The following is a 21,098-nucleotide window of genomic DNA, read 5'->3' as shown; positions in this document are numbered from 1 at the left end:
TCCAGGACATATGTGTCAACCTAGTTATTCTAGGACACCCAAATAAGCTGTGGCTTGCAGAAACACGTGAAAAATAAAAAAGATCTGAGCAACTAAATCCTCTAACAAAACATCTGAAAATAGTGGTATCATTTTAATTTTATGGTTATCATATATCTCTGGTTGAATGTCCACTGAAAGAAGAACTTGGATTGTAAACACTAATCACCAAAGGAAACCCCTGCAAACAATGTCTTTTCTTTTTAAGATCTAGATTTTATTGAACAGCAAGCTTCTTGCTGTCTTTGAGAAAAGTCCTCTTCCTTTCCCATGATGGCCAGATGAGATACACCAGAATTATTTGCTTCCCCTCAAAAAATACAAGTGTGGCTGCCCATAGCCCTACCACTCCTCATTTTCGTAGCCCCGAGGAAGTAGCTTCAGTGGGTGCTTTCTGCATTCCCTGCAAGGCCCCTCAGCTCTGAACCTCAGGGATCCTGTCAGCTTTTCCAGAAACACTTCCCACATAGACAGAGTAGGACAGAAAAGGTCTTTCAGACACGTGCTTGCAAAGCAACAGGGCTCTGTGCTCCCATCTGTGCCACCTTCTCCAAATTCTGCCTGCTTTTGTCATGCTGGGAAATTTAGACTTGTCATCTCTTGCCCTCAAGCAGAGAAAAATACAAGCATGGTGTAAAATTGTACTAAATTAAGATTGATTCCTCACGGCTTTTCATCTTCAGGCACCATAACTCACTTCTACGGCTGGGCAGGTAGAGTCAAGCTTCCCTTTAATCATCCTCAATTAACTGAGCTTCCATAATGGGGTTCCTCCCTCACAAGTTCATGTTGACATTCAATAAAATACAATCAGAAACCCCATTTGGGATTCCCACAGGACTTTATTTCAAAAGAAGCCCTGGAAAACATGTAGGAAATAGCAATTAGCCAGAGAGGATGAAGACAGATCAGAGAAGTGAGGTGCTGAGCCACCAGATAGGACTGGTCTGTGGCACTGGGAGAAGAGCCAGCACAATGACAGCGGGGATCCTCTGATGCCAGAGTGGAACACAGGAAAAAGAAGGCAAAACTAGAAAAGAAAGGTTATTAAAGAGAATAGACCACCAGACTAGATGGAGTTTGCCCTGAGCTGATATCACAAACTGGTATTTTTGCAGCCTAAGAAAACATAGTCTAGAGTGAATGTGAGCCAGGAGGTCTGTATGAGGTTTATTGTTCCTTTAGGGGTTACTCTGATGTTTTTTTTCCTGTAAAGAGATGATGAAATGGACATTTGAGACTTACACCTCCCCTCCCGAAGTAGACAAAAGTAGCATTTCTCACCCTGAAACTTCCTGCCTAGGGTTCCTATACTCTGCACAGCATGAGGCTGGAAGCAAGCTAGCAAGGGAGCTCTGCAGTAGCACATACCCCTGACCTCTGACTGCAGAAGGCAGCCTGCAAACAGCTAACAGCAGGAGGATAGGTGCACACCAGGGAGGGAAATGCGTGTAATCTTTCAGAATGAGTCACAGTTCACACGGCTGAATAACGTTTGCAATGACAGGAATGCTGCCGTTTCAACAGGCTTGAAAGCTGAAATGAAAATGAAGACTGACAATCATTTTCAGGCAAAAAAAGGAAGGGGGGGGGTAAAAACCAAAACAAGAAAACCCCCCACCAAACCACCTACCAACCACACAGATACCTAGACATCTGTGCCCAGTTATTCTGAAATCTATTTGTGTGAGAAGTAGCTCATTAAGTAGAGGAATTGCGGGGTGGCCATTGTGACACTATTCAGCAAGAATTCCCTCTGCACAGAGGGAAGGAAAAAAAAAATCCCTATAATGAACCACGTGAATGAGGTTCTTTTTCAGCAAACTGCAATACACAAGAGCCACTGCAGCTTACTCTTAGGTTCTTAAAATCTTAAAGATAACAAACTGCCTTCCTAGTGACTCCAAACTATCAATAAACACACGAAAATGAAATAAAAACCCCAGTGACTTACTAAGGCAGTCTCACTTAAAAAAAAAAAAAAAAAGGAAAACCATAACCTTTTCTATACTTCTTTAAATTTAAAAGCACTGCATAAATGCCACTGTTATGACAGAGATCAGACCTGAGGCTTCTGTTTGATGGCAATTCTTTTCAATAGGTTCTCCAACTTCACACTTGGTCCCTGGCTCCTTAGGAAGTAGCAGCCTATTTCTATCCACTAACGAATACATTAGAGAGATCTGCTCCTAACACCTACTAAACATCTCTGTGGAGCACTTCAACAGCTGCTGAATAGATTCACAGATAAACTGGGATAAAAATCCAGCACATCCCTTGGACCACGCGCACGCTCCCAGTGGGTAACTCACCGATGTTGGAGATGTGACACAGGTACGTTCAGGACTCACAAAATAACCTGCTGAAAAAGCCTTTCCATATGTACATTGGTAGCCTTTGTTTATAGTTTTTCAGGTAATTTTCAGTCTGCTCCATAGTGTTTCCATGTAAGCCTTCTCAAATAAACTCTACAGATAAAACGCACCATGTCCCTGTGGACCAACTGCTTTCTGAAAACCAGCTTTATTCCTGCTAAACAAATGATCTTTATTTGAAAAGTTTTCCCCCTCTCAGCTTTGCAATTTTATTTACTCAGAGGAAACCTGACTGTGGCATCATGATTTGGATTTTCTCACCTGTATTGTGGAAGTAATCAAGCTCTGGAGTAACCAAGAGCACGTCCCTGTGGCTGCTGTACAAAACAAGCTCCTTTCACAACAGGCTTTACAACAGTCAGAGGAACAAAGGAGGTATTACATCCATATTATGCGGCTTTGGATGTGAAATGACAGACCTCCGTAAGGTCACCCAGGAGCCAGAAAATGGGTTCAGCCATTCTACATCTCTGCCTATCACCATGGGTGGGCTATCTCCCTAGGGTAAGGACTCATCCGACCATGACTGTGTTTCCCAAACAGCAGCATGACAGTACCTGGAAAGTTACAATGCCACTTAAAAAATACCATACCAAACATCTTGAAGTATGCCTCTATATACAGCTTCACTTAACAGACACATTACCTGAAATCAGCATTGTAAGAAAAATCAGTCTTCAGCAAGACTTTATCTTGAGCACTGGTCAGACACTGACTTCAGCTACTCCAAAATAGTAATGGATGTCCTGAAACTGTTATTCAGGGTGATGTCTAAATTTTCACCACATGAGGTAACCACAGAGTAAAGAAAATCTTAAGGCAATGCCATTGCTTTGTTAGGAAAACAAGGACACATTTCAAGGTCTGATTTTTTACCCAGATACTTCACACTTAAGGATAAGGACTAGTGTTTCCTTCAAACCAATCTGACAGTAATCTGCAGAGACTTGTCTTTGGAGCCCACTTCTTTCTAGATTTTTCTTCCTCATAGCCATCTACGATAGTCATCTGATAATCCCTTAATAATCTGTAGTACACATATGGCATACTTTTAAAGGACTGTCATTTAAAATCTCAAATCATAATATAAAATTTAAATAAACATGTGCAAAGGGCTCACAAACCAGCAGGTCTCAAAATTGTAGGTCTGCAAAATATCTGGCTTTTCTAGCCTAAACTTGAACACACAAATCATTAAATTCTTTCCAGACCAATCCTAATTTCAGTGCACTGATCCAAAAAGCTCAACCCCTCCCTCCCCTTCTGCTTACATTCGAAAGGGAATTAGTAAGTTTTGCATATTTCCATCTTTTTTTCAATAACTGTTTTTTCCCTCTTTTAATCTCCCTCCTTGTTAGTGGCCAATTAAAATACAGAAACATATTAGCTGTGTTTATAAACAAAAACTTGGGAATTCCATTACCCTATGAAGCAGTCCCTTGTTTCCAAAGAAGAAACAAAAGACTTGTCAATATATACACAGCTGTCTTAAGGAAATCCTCTGATTAAATCATGCAACAATAATTTTTTTACATTTGAGGCAGGACCAAATGTGAGTGGAAATCACTTGTGGCAATAAATTCCATTGAGTTCCTGAAGGCTTGCCCTTGTGAGAGGAGATATGGTTTACAGAGCTTGGACATAATTTTATTTGAGGTCCCACTGCAGCACCTGTGGCCTTAAGCATATTATTTCAGAGTGGTCTACTTTGGGTTTTTTCCCTCAATTCAAAAGTACCCTAAATAGTGAAAGCAGCGTGTTGCAGCCCACTCAAGTACTGGCTTTACAGGACATGCCAACACGCCTCGTGAGGGTCACACAACAAGTGTGAAGCCTGCTAAGATGAGTAGGAGGACTGCTGAGGGTGCAGGCAGCCAAACCTGGCACTCTGCTCCTCTTGCTGACAACAAGAAACGCTCCTGCAGTAAGGACAGCCATGGACAAAGCTTCCACAGTGGGCTGTGCAGCTAAGTTATCTGACAGGACAGATGAGGCAGACAGGCTCTTTAATGGAATGATTCATCTCACTATAGAATAGACATCTAAAATAAGTAGATGAGTCAAGCACTGGAAAAGTCCACGACTCTCCATGACCTGCAAAGGAAGCCCGAAGGGTGAGCTCAGAAACACCTACACCATAGACGCTCAACACCACAGAAAAGAAACCCCAGCCCAGACTATTACACATGCCAGACTGCAGAAAGCCATGTATTTTAGAGGGCTGAGCCTACTCTTTAGTCGTGAGCCTAAAACAACAGTTAGCTGCACTTCATTCTTCAGCAAGATTGAGTAATTCCAAATGTTAGGAGCAGCAATACGTGGCACAAGTAAACCTAACTCCACCTCAAAGCTGAGGTGTCAGGAGTGATGAACAAGTATGCCTTCAGCCTTGGCAAGGAGCTCCTTGAGAAAGGCCAGTTCCTACAGTCCCCTTTATCTAAATGTAATCAGCATCATAAGGTACACTCCCAAAATCATGCTACCTTACATCGTTAATTGAGAAGTAGCAGAGATGCTCACAGGCTCATGTCGTGGGTTTGCTTCTGGGCCAATTTTTCTCACCCCCCACACAACTGCTATAAGTTGAGAGAAGGTTTATGCAGACAAAAGAGATCTGATCAGACTCATATTTAAAACTTTGAGTGAATTAATTTTTAACACAATTTGCTTTATAGATATTCCATACCTACATGTCTGAGTGGTTTCTTTCCTTTCTTTTATATTACTATTGTTTTCTATTTTATTTTGTAGTTTGGCTTTCTTAAACATATAAGGTTTTCACCTAAGAAACCATAGTGCAGAACTTGCTACATACACTTCTCTGCATGGTGGGCCTGTATTGAGACAAAAGCAGTCAGATTCCCTCTGAGGTACCAGGCATTGAGTGTACCACAGGGAAATGCAGGTCACATCTAGTACTAAACTGAGAATTTCCACTCCAACATTGTACAAATTCCATGATGAACTGGAAAAAAAAATTAATATAGGAAATCTTTCTATTTCCCCATTTTTTTATTTTTCTGAGTTTATCTAAAGCAGAGGCATCTGTGACAATTCTGCACACAGCCTCCTCTGTACCCGGCCACCACTGGATGGTGCAGTGGAATGAGCAGGCCACAAAGGGAGTCCCTTCCATAGGTAAATTCCAGAGCTATAAAATTGTGGTGTGTTACAGAGTCACAGAATGGTTAGGATAGGAAGGGACCTTTAAATATCACCTAGTATGACCCACTTCCATGGTGCACACCCTCCACTAGACCAGGTTATAGCATTGTTCCCAGTACAGATTTGTGACAGACGCCACTCTCTACTTGTTTCCTTAAACACTGAGCCATTGACAGACACCACTCATTACTGGCTTCTTTGGAACACTGGTCTCTTTAGACACTGAGCCACTGACTATTAACAATTCCTTATCCATCAGTCCATCCATCAAACCTGTATCTCTCCAATTCAGAGGAAGGAACTCAGAGGCAGACGACATCCATATCTCTTACCCTGATGCAGTCACTCCATTGTACAACTCCACCAGATTAGTCAGGCACAACTTGCCCTTGGTGCAGCTATGTTGGCTGTCCCTGACCAACTTGGGTTTTTTTTTAACATATCTTCCAGGAGGATCCACTCCATGATCTTACCTGAAGATTTTATGTTGGAACATTAGGCTGAGGAACAAAAGCTTTGTGCCAAGATAATCAAGCAACTTGTAACACATACAGTCAGGCTTTCCCATGCAGGAAGGCTGCTTACAAAGTAAATTCTGCCTATGGAAACCAGTCCCATGATAAGAGCATTTTTTGCATTAATAAGTGTGTGTCTTCAATTTAAATCAGTTTCCGACATGACCTGTATATGAAGAATTCTATGTCTGGGGGTGTGTGTTTTATTTTATTGAAGAGGGAATTTCTAAGATGCACTTCACTCTCCCTCTAGCTCCTCACTCTGTGCATCATCTCCTCTAAGCCTCTGCAGTGCAGCACACATTTGTCTGCCTGGGAGCAGGATGTGAGTGCTGCAAGAGTCAACTTAGGAAGCTCTGAATGCTGCCCAGAGAGCTTCACTTGAGAGCAGTTTATTGGTACTTGTTTTCCAAGGCTGCAGTTTGCACCTTCAGTAAAACTCTTAGGGTTAGCAGGGAAAAGGAAAAAAGCAAGGTTTTGCACTGAAACAAAGAAAACTCTTTTCTGACTTCAGTTCTCATTAGAAAAGCTCTGAGTCACTGCATGGTAATTGAAAACCAAAGTCTTTACCCTTGTAGAGGAAATCAGTCTGAACATACATAATACATAACAACCCCTGAAAAGGCAGCAATCAACAAGCATTTCACCTCTGCTTTCCTTTTGTTAATACCGATGTTTATTTTCTGCTACTGATTTCCCATCTGATGGTATGAAATCGAGCCACACGCATACAAATTACTGCTCTCACACTCTCCAGGGAACTGCTGGCCTAACCTGCAGGCAAGACACACCGACCTCCATGCAAAACACCAACAACTTCAATGCATTGGGAGGTTCAGCATTTTACACACAGAGCCCACACTCAAGCTCTTTCCAACTCTACTTTTAGGTTTATGCCTTTTCCCCTAAATAATTGTGTCTCATAAGAAAAGCGAGTGCAGGAAAGAAGGATGATTTGCCACCGACTTTGTGTGACAGAATTTACATCACTGCAGGAATGAAGAAATGGCTTTGGAAAAATAAAGAGCACCTTCCAAAATGCACAGGATGAAACCAGATCTGTAGAGGAATTTAGGTGACTAATGCTCCACTGAATACAAACTATAACCCTAACTTCCATAGTAAAATGGGTATTGGGAACCCAACAGGTTTAAATTAGCTGCTGTGGACAGCCCTGTAAATTCACCACCAGACCAGGGCTCATCACCCTGATTGAACTGGGACTTACAGGAAGCATGGGTTTCAGAAGACTTGACAAAATATTAATTTGTAGGTACTTACAAATTCAGAAAGCGCTGCATCTAATTTATTATTTACACTGCATAACTACCACTCCTCGTTACCTCTGAGGAATAAATCCACTGCAGCCAAAGGAGCTGGGAGCTGCAGAGGTAGGAAAGGGCAGAGTTGCACTGTGGAGGGAACTCCAAGCCTCCAAAGGTCACCAGAGACCAACAGCTCTGCCATTGGAAATCCCAGCAACATCAGGGAGAAATATATGTTTATTAAAAGAGAGACTGATTTTACTCTGCTAAGAGACATACAGCTTTGCAAATAGTCAAGGGGGATTCTTTGCTATGGTAATGAAATAAAATAAATAAATTGGGCAGCAGCATTCCAGAACTATCCAGAGGCTGACAGCATGATACAGTATCTGATGGAGATAAAACCAGGAGCCAGAACAGACTGAAATTTATGGAAGTAAATTCTCAAAACTGCTTAAGCAGCTCAATCAGCTGAATTCCTTCCAGTGCCTGCATGCCTTTGCCAACACTTAAGGATAACAGCAAGAAACAGATACAGCAACTACTGGTCACTGCTTGTCAAATTCAGACTTCTACTAAGCAGAGGCAAGACCACGGTTTCAACCTGTATTCAGAACTGCTTTAGATGAAGTGCTTTGGCTGAGAAAATATGGGAGACGTCGTAATACATACAATAGAGGCGGGGAAAAGCTATTTTCTTCTAGGTTGACTTCAATATTCAAACCACAGCATACAGAATTCATCAGTAAATACTCAGCTAGCCAGATAAGCTAAGTTTATTCTGTACAAATTCCAGCACTCTAACTGTGATTTACAGATAGGGATGCCTCTGGCAGCCTATCCACTGACTTCAGAGCCTCTGCCTGAGGCTAAGAACTCAGGAAAAAGAATGTGCTTTAGAGTAAAACCAATGCTTTCACACAAATGAGAGCATTTCACACTTGTGCAGATTTCTCCCTCATCCAAGTGGAGTGCAAATGTCTAAACAGAAATGGCTGCCCACACCTTCTACCCTAAAGGGAGATCTGAAGCACCAGAAAAGCCTTTCCCCTTCATCTTCCCCTCCCGGCTAAGTACCAGGACAACATTCTGTGCCCAGGAGCAGTAGAGGGCAGTATTTGTCACTTGACATCTATAATCTCATAAAGTAAGTAAACACTAACTCTTATTCATGGGTAAACCAAAAGGCTGAGTAACTTCTAAAGGTATTTTGATTTCATAGAGTAAAACCTAAGGTAAGAGAGAAAATATTTACAACAGGTACCTAGGTACTGTTCCTTCAACTCACCATCAGTTTCACTTGATTGTCCTGGGTTTTACTGGATAGCCAGGGAACACAAAAAAAGTCAGACTTTATTTTTTTCTTCTTCAACTCCTTATTTCATAAAAGCATTAGTTAATAAAACAAGATTATGGAGCTTCACAGAAGCAAATGTATACTAGCTTTAAACGTCTACAAACATACTCCTTTTCTTGTTTTTAATATGATTATGGATTACTGCCGTTAGTCTAGAGCTATGTAAAAGTCTTCCAAACAAAATAAAACTGTGTTGGGCAATTAGTTCCCTCTGTCTAGAAAAGGAACAACAGCTGGCTTTCAAGTTGTTAGGATTTTAAGTACAAGATGACACGTTTATTTTTCAATTTATAAAAAAGAAAATCAAGGTCATTTCAAAGCACATAAATTTGACTTATTTTTTGTTCAAGTACAAGTACAGACCCAAGCATAATAAACCCATGGAGGATGGGCTTGGGCAAATATGCACCATCATCTTTAACTAAGGATATTTTCCAATGTTTTATCCCTAATTCTGAGTGTTATACAGATACAGCATTGGTTCGACCCTGAACTCATGATACATCACAGATTACATAATGAATAATAATTGCAAGATCAAACCATTAATCAAGACATCGAACTAAGAAAAAACACATCAGCTCAGCAGCAGCCAATTGACACATAATTGCTTCTTGTTTAATTTTCTCAAAAGAGCTAGCTAGAGAAAAGGAACAAGATGTGGTAGCTTCGCTCTACTAAGGATGAAACAAAGTTCACTTCTTTGAATGTTTCAGTGCTGCAGAACAAGCATGAGGAAAGCCCAAAAAGAGACATGGCATCAGTACTAACAAATTTTATTGTACCTTTGGGGTTTTTTTCCAGACAGCTCCTACCCTGTGGCATTTATCTATGGGATAAATCTCACTCCTTCACTACTGCTGCCCACTCTCCAGGGAGCAGCATGAGTTTGAAAATGATTCCTATCATTTTTAGGCTTCTAAGTGACAGATAATATTAAACATTATATTGACATATAATAGACAATAGGCATCACCATCTCTTCCTCCTCGCATTTCAAACACTGTTTCTTTGTAAAATATGAAAGAGGACGCTAAATAAAAGGGCACTGACTTTGAAGCCCCCAGTTGATTATTTGACTTAGCTAGCTGCTAGGAGAGGAAAGAGGAAGAGGGCTGGGGACAGATGAGGCAAAGCAGGGGGAGGATAAAGCAGCGACAGCAGCTCTGCAATGTTAACATTTTCTGGCTTCTAACATAATTTTCAAATGCATATATTTCCCAGACAGGTCCAGCCCCTGGCACATCACTGATATTTGCTTCTTTGCTATAATTTTGTCTAGGCTAATTTTCCCCAGCAGATCACCCTATCACAAAACCAAAAAATAGTGACTCTACCTCATTAAAAGTAATAGCAAGAACACACAGCACGTCCACCATTTTAGCAATATCCCTAAGAGAGACTAGTTGCCTAACTGGCTCTTTGCAGGTCTTTCCTTCAAGGGCCATGAACTTTGTCTTCCACACTCTGAGAAGGGCAGAGGTTTCAATTCCTTCAGTTTGCAGAAGTCACAAGGTCAGTCCTGGAAACAACCCAGAATTCTGTTGCTTCCAGAAGAGCCTACAGCAATGCACCTGAAATCTTTCAGAAAGTGAAATCCAAAGTAAACTTCAGTGGGTCACTTGTTAAATGAGCTGCTGGTTAGCTCCTTCTGCAACAAGCATGTAAACCTCGAGGTTTTCCATGTACAATCTGAAGCAGCTGGCTTGACCTGACAATCCTAAGAGGCTTCAGAAGCCAACAGCTCACTCCAAAGTCCTCCTGGTTCTACATTCCCAGAAACAGGAGAAGTCCCCACTGCATGACAGGGAAAGGTGGCAGCAGGAACTGTGTTCATCACAAGTACCCCAGATTTGGGATCTGCAAAGCGAGAACAGTTCTGTGGTACTGACTTTTGAAGAACTCTGCAAAGCCATTTTGTTCCCATCTGCAAAGCATATGAAGAAGACTTTGGTGAGAAGCAAGGTTTCTGTGTATGTCCTATCAGCTGCTGGAACTACTACATTTATTATTACACAAAGACATAAGGAAAGTTTTTTGATTTTATTTATACACAAGTCAGGGTGGACAAAAATTACAGGACTCTTTTTAAATGTTGTAAAAAATTAGTAAGAAAGCAAAATAATCACCAAGAGGATCCCCCAGAACCGGATCCGGGACTTATGCTTTTCAAGGGGTCTGCAATGACCAGAGAACACGAAAACCACCCATTCTTTGACAGTGCAGTCTATGAACACCTCACAGATAGAGCCCTTCTTGATGGCACCTGTGTCTGATGGTATATTCAAAAGCAAGCCTACTGAAGACCAAAGAGAAGGTCAGAAAGGGGAAAAAAACGTGTCATTGAAAATCCAAACTCTTCCACTGAGCACTGCATAAACAGCTGAGAACAGTTCCATCATCTCCTGCTTAAATGGACCCAGTTGTTGCTGTAAGAGTGAGTTTAAAATCATGGCTTTCATCTATCTGTTACCCCAGGCATTGGTCCATGTACACACATGATTTCTATTACCCTTAGAGATTTGCTAACTCAAAATAGGGCAGCACCTCACCCTGTCACTTTTGTAGGCAAAAACACTAACATAAACAACATCAGGGTGAGTGATGTATGTTACGTATTCCAGGATACATATGCTATATACAACAACTGAAAGAAAAATTAAATCAAACCTTTCTTCCCCCCTTTATTTGTTCCACTGAACTGCATGTCATTTGATCCCAACACTTAGAAACACGGAAGGGCTCTGGACAACGTTTCATCATACACAAAAGTATCCTGGTGCATATCTGCTAGCTACAAAAACACTCAAGTTGATTAAATGACTCACATCCACTGCACACAGCTCTGGAGCACTGAACAGCCCATCCAAGACAAACACAGCTCAAAGCTAATATTAGAACAAGCGATAAGAGGGGGTTGTTGCGGATGCCATCAAAGATTAGTGGTGGTTCACACAGACTTTCTCACCTATGTGTCAAGTCTTTTATCTAAGCTGTGCCACGAGTGACAGCCATCACTGCCAGGCTGCAGGAGGAGGACAGCACTATCGACCACAACCAAAACAAACTGCTTGTGTGAAGGCTGGAGGTCCCTCACTAACGCTAGCCAAATCTCCAAATTCTACATCTGTTTTGTAAGAAGTGATGATGCACTTGTCACGCTGTCCATACAAGTCTGCAAGGCAGCTGTGAGAGGGTTTTGTTCTTCACCACAGGATTTCAGTACTGCACCCCTTGTCAGCGGCCACTGGAGTTGTGCTCTGGGTTCACACCAGAGATCCACCAGCTGCACCTCAGTCTGAACCATGGCCACAGTTCAGTAAAAGTGGCAGGAGAGAGATGTCTGGCATGCCAGCACCTACTGTGCAGTCTCAAAGCAGATACACATCTCTGTTAACTGCCTGGTTGGTTGGGTAAATGCTGATGTGAACGGACTGAACAATGGGATGAAAACCTTATTAGCGATAAAGTTAAATATTTGTCTCACAAGAAGGCAGCTAAAGGTTGGAGATGTAAAGTAAAAACCTAAGACTATCTAGGAGAATTTTTACCTGTCCAAAATCTCTCTTTCTGGATTCTTCTCTCTCCAAAGAAGGATATTTGAGAAAAGAATAAAGAAATTTGGCCATCTTGAGAACTGCTTGAGGAAGGAAAGCTGCATGTTCTCAAAACCATCCTCACTTCTTATTTTGAAACATTAAATGTAACAAAAGATAATTTTTGGCACTAACTGGGCCCATTGTCTTCAAGGCTGTCAAAATTTCCAGCTCTCAGAGACTCTTCCTCTTTCCCTGTGTGACTTGCCGTACAGCCTATTTTCGCATCAGTGCTCACCTCCTCCCACCTCCTGCTCGACATGCAGAAGAATATCCTTCCTCCATCAAGCATACACACAGCACGTGGAGTCCTGCTTGTTTGCTGCTAATAAGGTCTGATAAGTACACCAGAAGTACACCAGACAACACAACCCAATTCCCTAAACACAGTGAACTTTGGAGGGGTGAGGAAAGAGGTGAGAGCAGAGGATGTGTTTATTGAATTGCTGCCATTTAGTGGGACACAGAGGCCATGACCAGAGCTGCTCAGCCACTCTCTGAGTATCACCACACAGGCAGGCAGGAGGGCAGTGTGGGTTGCTTGGCTCCCACAGCAGTCCCATGAAATAGTTTGAGCTGAAGACAGCAAACAGGAATGGATCAGTATGGGGTTTTTCTGCACCTGCTACTGCAGTCATACTTCATTTTTTACAAGGCCTGTGGACTATCTCTCTGGGTTCAAGGAAACGATGGCACAACTGTAATGGCCATTACAGAGCAATCTGCAGAATAAATTATCACCTTGATCCTTGGGTCCCTTAAAAACGAAAGCTTATATATCCTAATTTATTTTTTCTGTGCCACAGCTACCTAGAAAAAATTATTCTTGTCTTTATATGCCTAAAGAAACTCTTGAGAAGATATTTGAAAGAAATCTATGCTATTAGATATAATAAAGTCCCATAATGCTGTAATGACTTTCTGAAAGATAATATTCCCTAGCTGCTTCTCAAAAATTCATGAAGGAAGAACATATTTCAGGTAATAAAAAGTGTGTAAGATACAAGGTTATTCTGAGTGATCATCCACCTCACAAGCTTGCAAGTGACATCATTGTCAGAAAAAAACATTACCATCTCCTCTTCATGGTCTACTATAAACACATTTCATCTGCAGCTAAAATACAGTGAAAGCCCAGTATTGCTCCTGCTTGGCTACTTGGAGGATTCCTGTACTTGGGTACCTCCTGGTACCTCAGCTTCCTCTGTTTACAGGCAGAGCTGGCTGATGCTCCCCAGATTTGGTTATCTGCTGTTGAAAACTGCTTTCAGTAAAAGTTTATTCTTTTCTTCCAAACACAATAACCTCTCTCAATCTATGCTATTAGCCTGAATATTTGAACAAAACCAGACCACGGCTCTCACTGTTCCTCAGGTACTAACAGAAACCATAAGCTCCTATCTTGTGCTAATCCTACAAGATACGCATGTTTGTGTTGGTTTATATTTCCTAAGAAACCTCCAAGTGCGAGAGGGAGAAAAGTTGTCAACTAGTGTCCCTTCCTCTGGGGTCCACTAAATCGTCACACAGAACAATTATGGTGGTGTCTGCTCTCTCTAGTGAGGTATTAAGCCAGGGCAAGGACCGCTTATTATAATCTTTAAAGACCCTATCACCTCTTTATTTCATTGATGTTAGATCATTGTTCAGGCTAAATTCCAGTTTGGCTAATCACATTGTATCTGCCAGATTGCTTCTCTAATTGCAAAGCAGGTAAATGTAGCCAGAGGGACCTCAGGAGATTGCCCTGAAGCACAATGAAAACGATACCTAGACCTTCCCTCTGTGCGTACCCGAAGTTCACATTTTTCTAGGGAATCTTTCCATTACTTACCAACTGCAGAGTTAAAAGATTTGCCTAATATCTTGCCTGAAAATCAAGCCAATTACTTCTTGTCCCACTTGCAGTGGATCTAGGGAACAAACGGTCATTATGTCCTTCAACAAAAAATTATCTTTTTTTAGTTTGAAGAGTTTTGGCACATTCCCTCAAAACCTACTTTTCCCTATTCAGAACAAATACCAGTTCTGCAAGCTTTCACTGCAGGCTTGCCCTCCTGCACCTCTTAACACCTTTTTCCTCTCAGTGAGACTCTTTCCAGTTTGTCTGCCTGCTATTAAAGGAGGCGCCCAGTAAGTAGCACACTCAAAAGAAGAAACAATATTCAGCTTTTCAGCACAGCATTCCTCTGCAACAGAATCACATGTGCCACATCCATCGAAGCCAGGACTGTATTCACTCCTCGACACAGCATTTAGAGAACAGCACTGCACGCTGTAAAGCTCGTCATGTCGCGTACACAGGTGAAGAGACTGGAATAATCTCTGGATTTAAAATCACTAAGAGATCCAAAAGGCTGCCTTAACCCGTGCAGCTCCCTTGGTTTGGCTCAGCCAGGGCAAACCCACTCCTCCAAACACAGCCTGGTGTGACTCACCGCACAGCTCCCAAAGCCCTGTCGTGCTCAGCCCTGGTGTCATGTTAAACACTGCTCCAGGCACACATAAAGAATAAACTTATAAAAGTTAAGTCCCAGTCCAAAATCGACCAGCTATGACACCATGGGATATGGAAAGACAGACTAAATTTAACTTCAGAATAACCGTTTTCTCCAAGAATTTTGGCTCCTGCTCATCCAGAGTCAGAGTAACTTCCTATTCTAATATTACCCAAAATTTACCAAACTTTTAAAGATGTGAAGCCACCAGCTTGAAAAAACTACACATGCAAACAGGCAATGAAAACATCTGACACATTTTTTAATCAGAGTTCTAAAAAAATCAGAAAGGACTCTTGGTATAAGCCCTGCATACCACTGACATGAATGTAAATGGCATTGTCATTCTAAAATTAAAAACCAAATGTAAATTTAAGTAAAATCTTAGCAATAGTGTAATGTTAAATTGTATTAGGTTATTTTGAACCTGCCATATTAACTGCCAAACAGTTATTCCACATAATTTTGAAGGTATCACTCCAAAATAATTTGCAAGATTTCAATTAACTTAAAGATGAGACTGTTATCAGTCATCACCACAGAGAAGTTGTAACCTCTCAGAGGTTTTTTCCTATTTAAAGAAAAACAAAACCTTCAATCCAACAAGCAACAGAAAAAGACAATTAGTCTTCATTTATAATGAACCAAAAGACAAATGTACACAAGTGTAATGCCTAGAAAAACATAATCTCACTAGTTTTTTCTGTTTTAGGCAATGATCCATCTTGTTTCAAAATATGTTATAATCACAGACAAAATACAAATGGGCCCAGCAGCAAAATCTAATTCTTAGCTTTTAACCAGTGAAGACAAACACTTTCATATTCTTAGATATGAGATGAAACAGCATCCAAAACAACATCAGGTTAACTTTGGCAGCATACCACACTACCCACCTCCATGGAAATAAATCCACCCAAGAGGCAAAAGAATTCCAGCTTTTCTTAACCAGACTCTCAAAGAGGGCTCCTCCCGGTTTCAGTGCACAATAGCCAACATAACCTTGTTATTGCAATCATTGTGACAAGAATTTACTGTTATTTCAAAGTCCAAATGCAACAATTTTTTTTCTTTTGCCATGGCACCCTGGAATAACTTTTTAAAATGCGCCTCTCACATCCGCAGTGCAGCGTGGGTGCAGAGTTTGCTAATACCTATTGCTAGAGCAAGTGCACCTGGCAGAATCTGTGTGTTTCCATGTAGCTGGAGGTTTTATCTGCTGCGTATATCATACCAGGTCAGTGCTTAACACAATCAGAGCTTAGAATCACGGGGCATTTTATTAGCAGTAACGCAGTTTTAAGTGCTTCCACCAAAATATAAATGGGATGACAAACTTCCACTTGCTTTACATTTGCAGCCCAGCATAACTCTTCCCATTCTTCAGATGACCATATGTTGTCAATGGCAAAATTTTGCTTATTATTTGTCAGCAAGAGCAGCAGCATCTGCTATTTGGTAGGCTCAACCAGGAGCTAAACAGCTGGGAGCAACACAGCTCTCTGAAGCACCAGAACAGGCAGCTCCAGCAACTCCCAGAGCTGTCACATAGCTAAATTGCTTTATTCCCTGCTGCTTTCAGTTAACATTTTTTATGTATGCATCTTAAGGCACAAACAGACACTTGGAACCTTGGTGGTCAAAACCCTCCCACGTGCTGCACAGTCATGGACTGCTGACGGAGCCTTACCAATGGTCAGGAAAAGCGCACAGCTGCACAGGCAGCTTCCTGCAGACTTGGGGCCATTTATGGACAAGTTTCCATCTCTTTCATCCTGTCTGGGTCTTCCCCCCACACACCCCTTTTGGTGGTGTTGGTTGCTTGACACAGTTGTTCTTGGGAAATAACACAAGTCTGCTTCAGGAAACTTTAAAATTAATTAAAAATAGGCATCAAATAATTTCTTCATGTGTTTTTGCAGTTTATTTTTTTTTATACAGCCACAAAGTAGGATATTCAACTTCATCTATGGAAACACTCTGTTCATCAGTCTCCTGCATTAATTCAGTGACATAAGTGTGACCAGAGTTATAACCAAGCGGCAGTGGGAAAATAGAGCAAAGTCTGGCGTTGCCGACTTTTTGTTGCTGCCATCCTGCTGGCTCACACATCGCAACACAGTTCAACACCACCCCCCACAAACAGCAGCAGGGGAAAAAAAAACCATACCTGAAAGCCTCTGATTTACAGACAGACAGAAGACACTGAAAACATACAAAGGCCACAGCAAAAAGCAATCCCATGCTGATACAGCATAGATCTGTGCAAGGAGCCTGTCCCCCTCCTCCAGGCAGCATTTACACTCAGCAGTGCACCATACTGGTAGCAGCTGCACACTGATGCCTTTCTCCAGAGCTGCTGGTAGAAGCTACGGACCTCCAATCTAAGCAGTCTTTTTTGGTAAGAGCCCTCATCTTGCCTTACAGTGGTCTGAAGCGAAATACATTATTTCCTGATTTAAAAAGAAAAAAAAGAAAAATCACCCATTAATTTTTTTTAAGCTACTGTGCTTTTCCACAAGAAAAAATGCCAGTACTTAGACCACTTCCACTTTATTTTCCCACAGCTTTTCCCCCTATATTTTTATTTAACAACTCTATTTCAAAACCAGGGATCCCTGGAAGTTCAGTCCTGTTATCCCCAAAGCCCTATCTTCACTTCAAGTAGACTTTTCTTAGCCTGTAGCAACAGGCTCAAGTCAAATAGATGAGCACAGAAGATGCTTGATGATTTCAAACTTAACCTGGCAACTCCACCCTGTATTGTATTTACTAATATTTTTCACTTGACTTCACTAGTGGGATTCAAATGAGACCTCAGCAGCAACATGCCCAATACCACAAACCACAGTAGTGATGTTTCACACGCTTCACCTGGAGATAGACCAAAACATACTACTGTGGGCTTCCCAGAGCCTCAAGCTCTCCAGCACTGCAAGGTGCTGCCAGTTCTCAGGTACAATGAGCTGCCTCTCCTGGTGCTACTTTCCACTAGGATTTCCTCAAAAATCATTAAATAAGTTAGGATGTGCTTTACTTTTGCCTCTCATTTTCTGATGCCATTCTTATTACACATTTTCAATAACCTATCTTAATCCACAGGATTTTTTTTTCCCCCATGAATGCTGAAATTCTTCCATAATTAGAATCACTTAAAAGCTGGGCTTTAGAATACCAAGTAAAACACCATTGACAATAAAAATCACAAAACCTGACACCGCAAGATCTAGGTGGCTCAATGTGATATCAATACCACAGCACATCAGGTGCTACCACACTACCATTATTCTGAAGAAATATGTGACAAGGCTGTCCTCATCACTGAAGGACGCAAGGGATTATCTCATTTCTCCTAAACCTTCCAGGGAACCAGAGGCAGGAAATAGCGTTTTAATTTTTCCATCACAGTTTCCCACAGAAGATGAGAGGCAAATCCAGAAGTGAAACTATATGCAAGTTCATTCTCCATCTCCTGTTTAAATAAATTTAATTACTGAGGGCAGTAAAGGCAAAGAAAAAAAAAGCAGATTTTCAGATGAGAGCCCATGATCACAGGACATTTGGTCAGATGGTTGTTTGGATGTTAGCAAGTGGTCTTTTCACCAAGGGACTCTGAGCAAACCCAGACAAAGTTTCTAGGATAAGTTTAAAGACAAGCTTTAGCCATTCCACAGATAACTGGTTTTATTCTTTTTGAGGCAAAGATCAGAAATAGTTAATTACTTTGATGAGGAGGGTAGTCTCATCTCTAGCAAAATCCCGTTTACTCCTCCTCATGATCATTTCAGCTTCTTTAAGCACATCTCTGCACAGACCATCACTACTGCACCCTGACAGCGGGGCCCCAAAATAGGGCTCTTTCCCCACCTTCAAAAGCTGGCTCTTCTCCCCTTGAAGGACTGCAAAGAGAACTTCACAAAATAAATATCTGAATCTCTAAGTGGTTCCTGAGAGAATGGCATCTGCCAAAACCAAAGATGACGTGGAGGTCATTGAAGAAGACAAGATCCCACTCCTGGTCACACAGGCAGCTAACTGAGGGGTGAAGGTAGCACAGGCTCTCCTCACTCTTGCTAACTCCAGATGCTAATGATGGCCCTCGCTTCCCCGAAAGGCTTTACAACCGTTAGTAGGAACCTAATTACAGTCCAATTACCACCTCATTACTAACTCATTAATTCTCACGAAGACCAGGTCTTAGAATCCTTTCTTGACCGCCTTCTGTGACAGCACTGGTACTTGGATGCCAAGAACGCCAAGGCCCGTGGATTTTTTCCCAGCCTTGCTCCCGGCTGGGGACGTCAAGCCTGATGAGCGCGCCTGGTAAACTGGGGCCAGTGTTACCTTCACAAACCGAGACCTGACCCTGTCCAGCCCCGCTCCAGCATCACTGCCCCTTCTCTGCAGCCGAGGAGCACTGCTCAGAAAGTCGTTCGACCACCTTCCCAAGAAGTCGCCATCACGTCATCCCACCCCACCTCACCTCCCGCCACCTCCTCTCGGGCACCAGCCACACCTCCGCCCCGGCTGCCCGCTCACGCTCAGCTCCTCACGGGGAGAAGCGGGCGCCGGCCGCGACACGCCGGCGGCTCCTCCCGAGCCCGCCCTACCTTCCTGCGGCGGCCGCCCGGGGGCTGCGGGGCGCAGCAGGCGGGCGCGGCGCTCCCCCGCCGCCCGCTCCGCACGTAGGTGACCCGCCGCCTGCCCCACAGCGCCGCCGCCCCGCCCGGCCGCTGCTCCGCGCCGCGGGACGGCGGGGGCGCCCGCCCCGCCGCCACCACCGCCCGCTCCCGGGGCTTCTCCTCCGGACACCAGGACCGCCTCATGGCCAGCTGGAGGCAGAGGAAGAGCGCGGCGGAGAGCAGGCACAGGCGGAAAGCCGGGCCCCGCCAGAGCGGCCGCTCCTTGGGCATGGCGGCGGGGGCTGCCCTGCCCGGCGCGGCCGCCCCCCCCGCCCCGCCGCAGGGCTCATGCCGCCGGCGGGCCGGGCCCCGCGGCCGCCGCCGCAGCCGAAACTTGGGAGACCCCGCCCCGAGCGGGGCCGGCCGGGGAGGGGCCGGGGTGCCCCTGTGCCGGCCCGGCGGGGGCTGCGGGGTGCGGTCGTGTTTGGCATCGGCCGGCCCGCGGGATGCTCCGCGCCCCCGGGTAGCGAACACGGAGGTACCTGTGCCGCTGCGGAGCCACAGGTGCGGGTCGCTGGTACACGCACCCGGGCCTGACAGAGGACAGAACTCCCCGCTCTAACTCCTATGTCGGCCCGTCTCTATAGCATGGAGGTGTGCTAACTTGTCTGTGTATGTATTAGTTCAGATTATACACATTATGTAATGTCATGAAGTAGTGGAATTTTATTGCGTATTTGGGCATTGTTCATGGTTAAGTCAAACAGAAGGACAGCCTGGACCCCTGGAAGCAAGGACTTTGCTTCTTGGAAGGTTAGAGTTATTCACGAAGGATAAAGGATAACCCTGAACATCCAAGATAACACTAGCATCCTAACCCTTCTGATATGTCTTTGAAACCTTCCCAGTATCATCTGGCAGTACAGATAATAATCCTAGCAAGGCTGGCTCCAGGGACATCTGGATCAATAGACAAGCAGCCAGAATGCTGCAAAAATAGAGCTGCTTTTCAAAGTTCTACTCTGATTAGTAACCAGTGGTGTGGCTGTTAGTGATTAGTCACACTGTGTTGGACCTGAACTTTTGAAGGGTATGAGAACCCTGCGTGAAACATCCGCTGTGGTGCCCTAATTTGGCTGCAACTCCTCATGCTCATGAGTAACTCTTCTAAGTCTATACTTTGCATTGTAGCTTCTTTCCTGGGTTGTCACAGGCCAGAAGCTGATTTTTATGACCCATCCTTGTTTTCGTGCATGGAAAAAAGGATCTGCATGAGCTGAGCAGAGCTGAGAGGCAGTGCCTGGGACAGGTGTCCCACTCACCTCTGTGGGAGCACTGGAGGCCCCGTAGTTGTTTGACAAGGGAGACACACTAGACAGAACTATAAAGTGCACATGCTGGCTTTTGTCTTAAGCCACAACGCTAAACCATTGCTGAGCGATAAGCAGGTAGCAATGCTTGATGGGATTTTCTGAAGCAGGAGCTGCAGCTCAGGAGAAGTGTCCAAGGCAGGAGGCAAGCTCTGTGTGAACAGGGAGGGGGATTATGGCAGCCAATTTGCAGCACATGCTGCTTGGTGAGTAATAAATGTATTCCCAGGTGGGATGTCCTGGACACGGGTGCACAACTAATCCCCATTTCTTTGCCAAGTAGGGGAGAAAGTCTG

General features: G+C 43.4%; 1 protein-coding gene across 1 annotated transcript in view; it reads right to left on the bottom strand.

Moving 5' to 3' along the window:
- The window catches only part of METTL24 (methyltransferase like 24), a 47,166-nt gene extending 27,428 nt beyond the window's left edge, over window positions 1-19,738 (bottom strand). Inside the window, exon 1 of the mRNA XM_050315884.1 lies at window positions 19,421-19,738. Within this exon, the coding sequence (XP_050171841.1) occupies window positions 19,421-19,723 (303 nt within the window). The 5' untranslated portion in view covers window positions 19,724-19,738. The remainder of the gene's footprint in view (window positions 1-19,420) is intronic.
- Window positions 19,739-21,098: the final 1,360 nt, after the last annotated feature.

This window comes from Myiozetetes cayanensis, unplaced genomic scaffold (assembly GCF_022539395.1).
Source record: "Myiozetetes cayanensis isolate MyiCay16 unplaced genomic scaffold, myiCay2020 scf2-11, whole genome shotgun sequence".
NCBI lineage: Eukaryota > Metazoa > Chordata > Aves > Passeriformes > Tyrannidae > Myiozetetes > Myiozetetes cayanensis.
The sequence above is the reverse complement of the archived record's forward strand: the minus strand, read 5'-3'. Positions and strand labels throughout refer to the sequence as shown.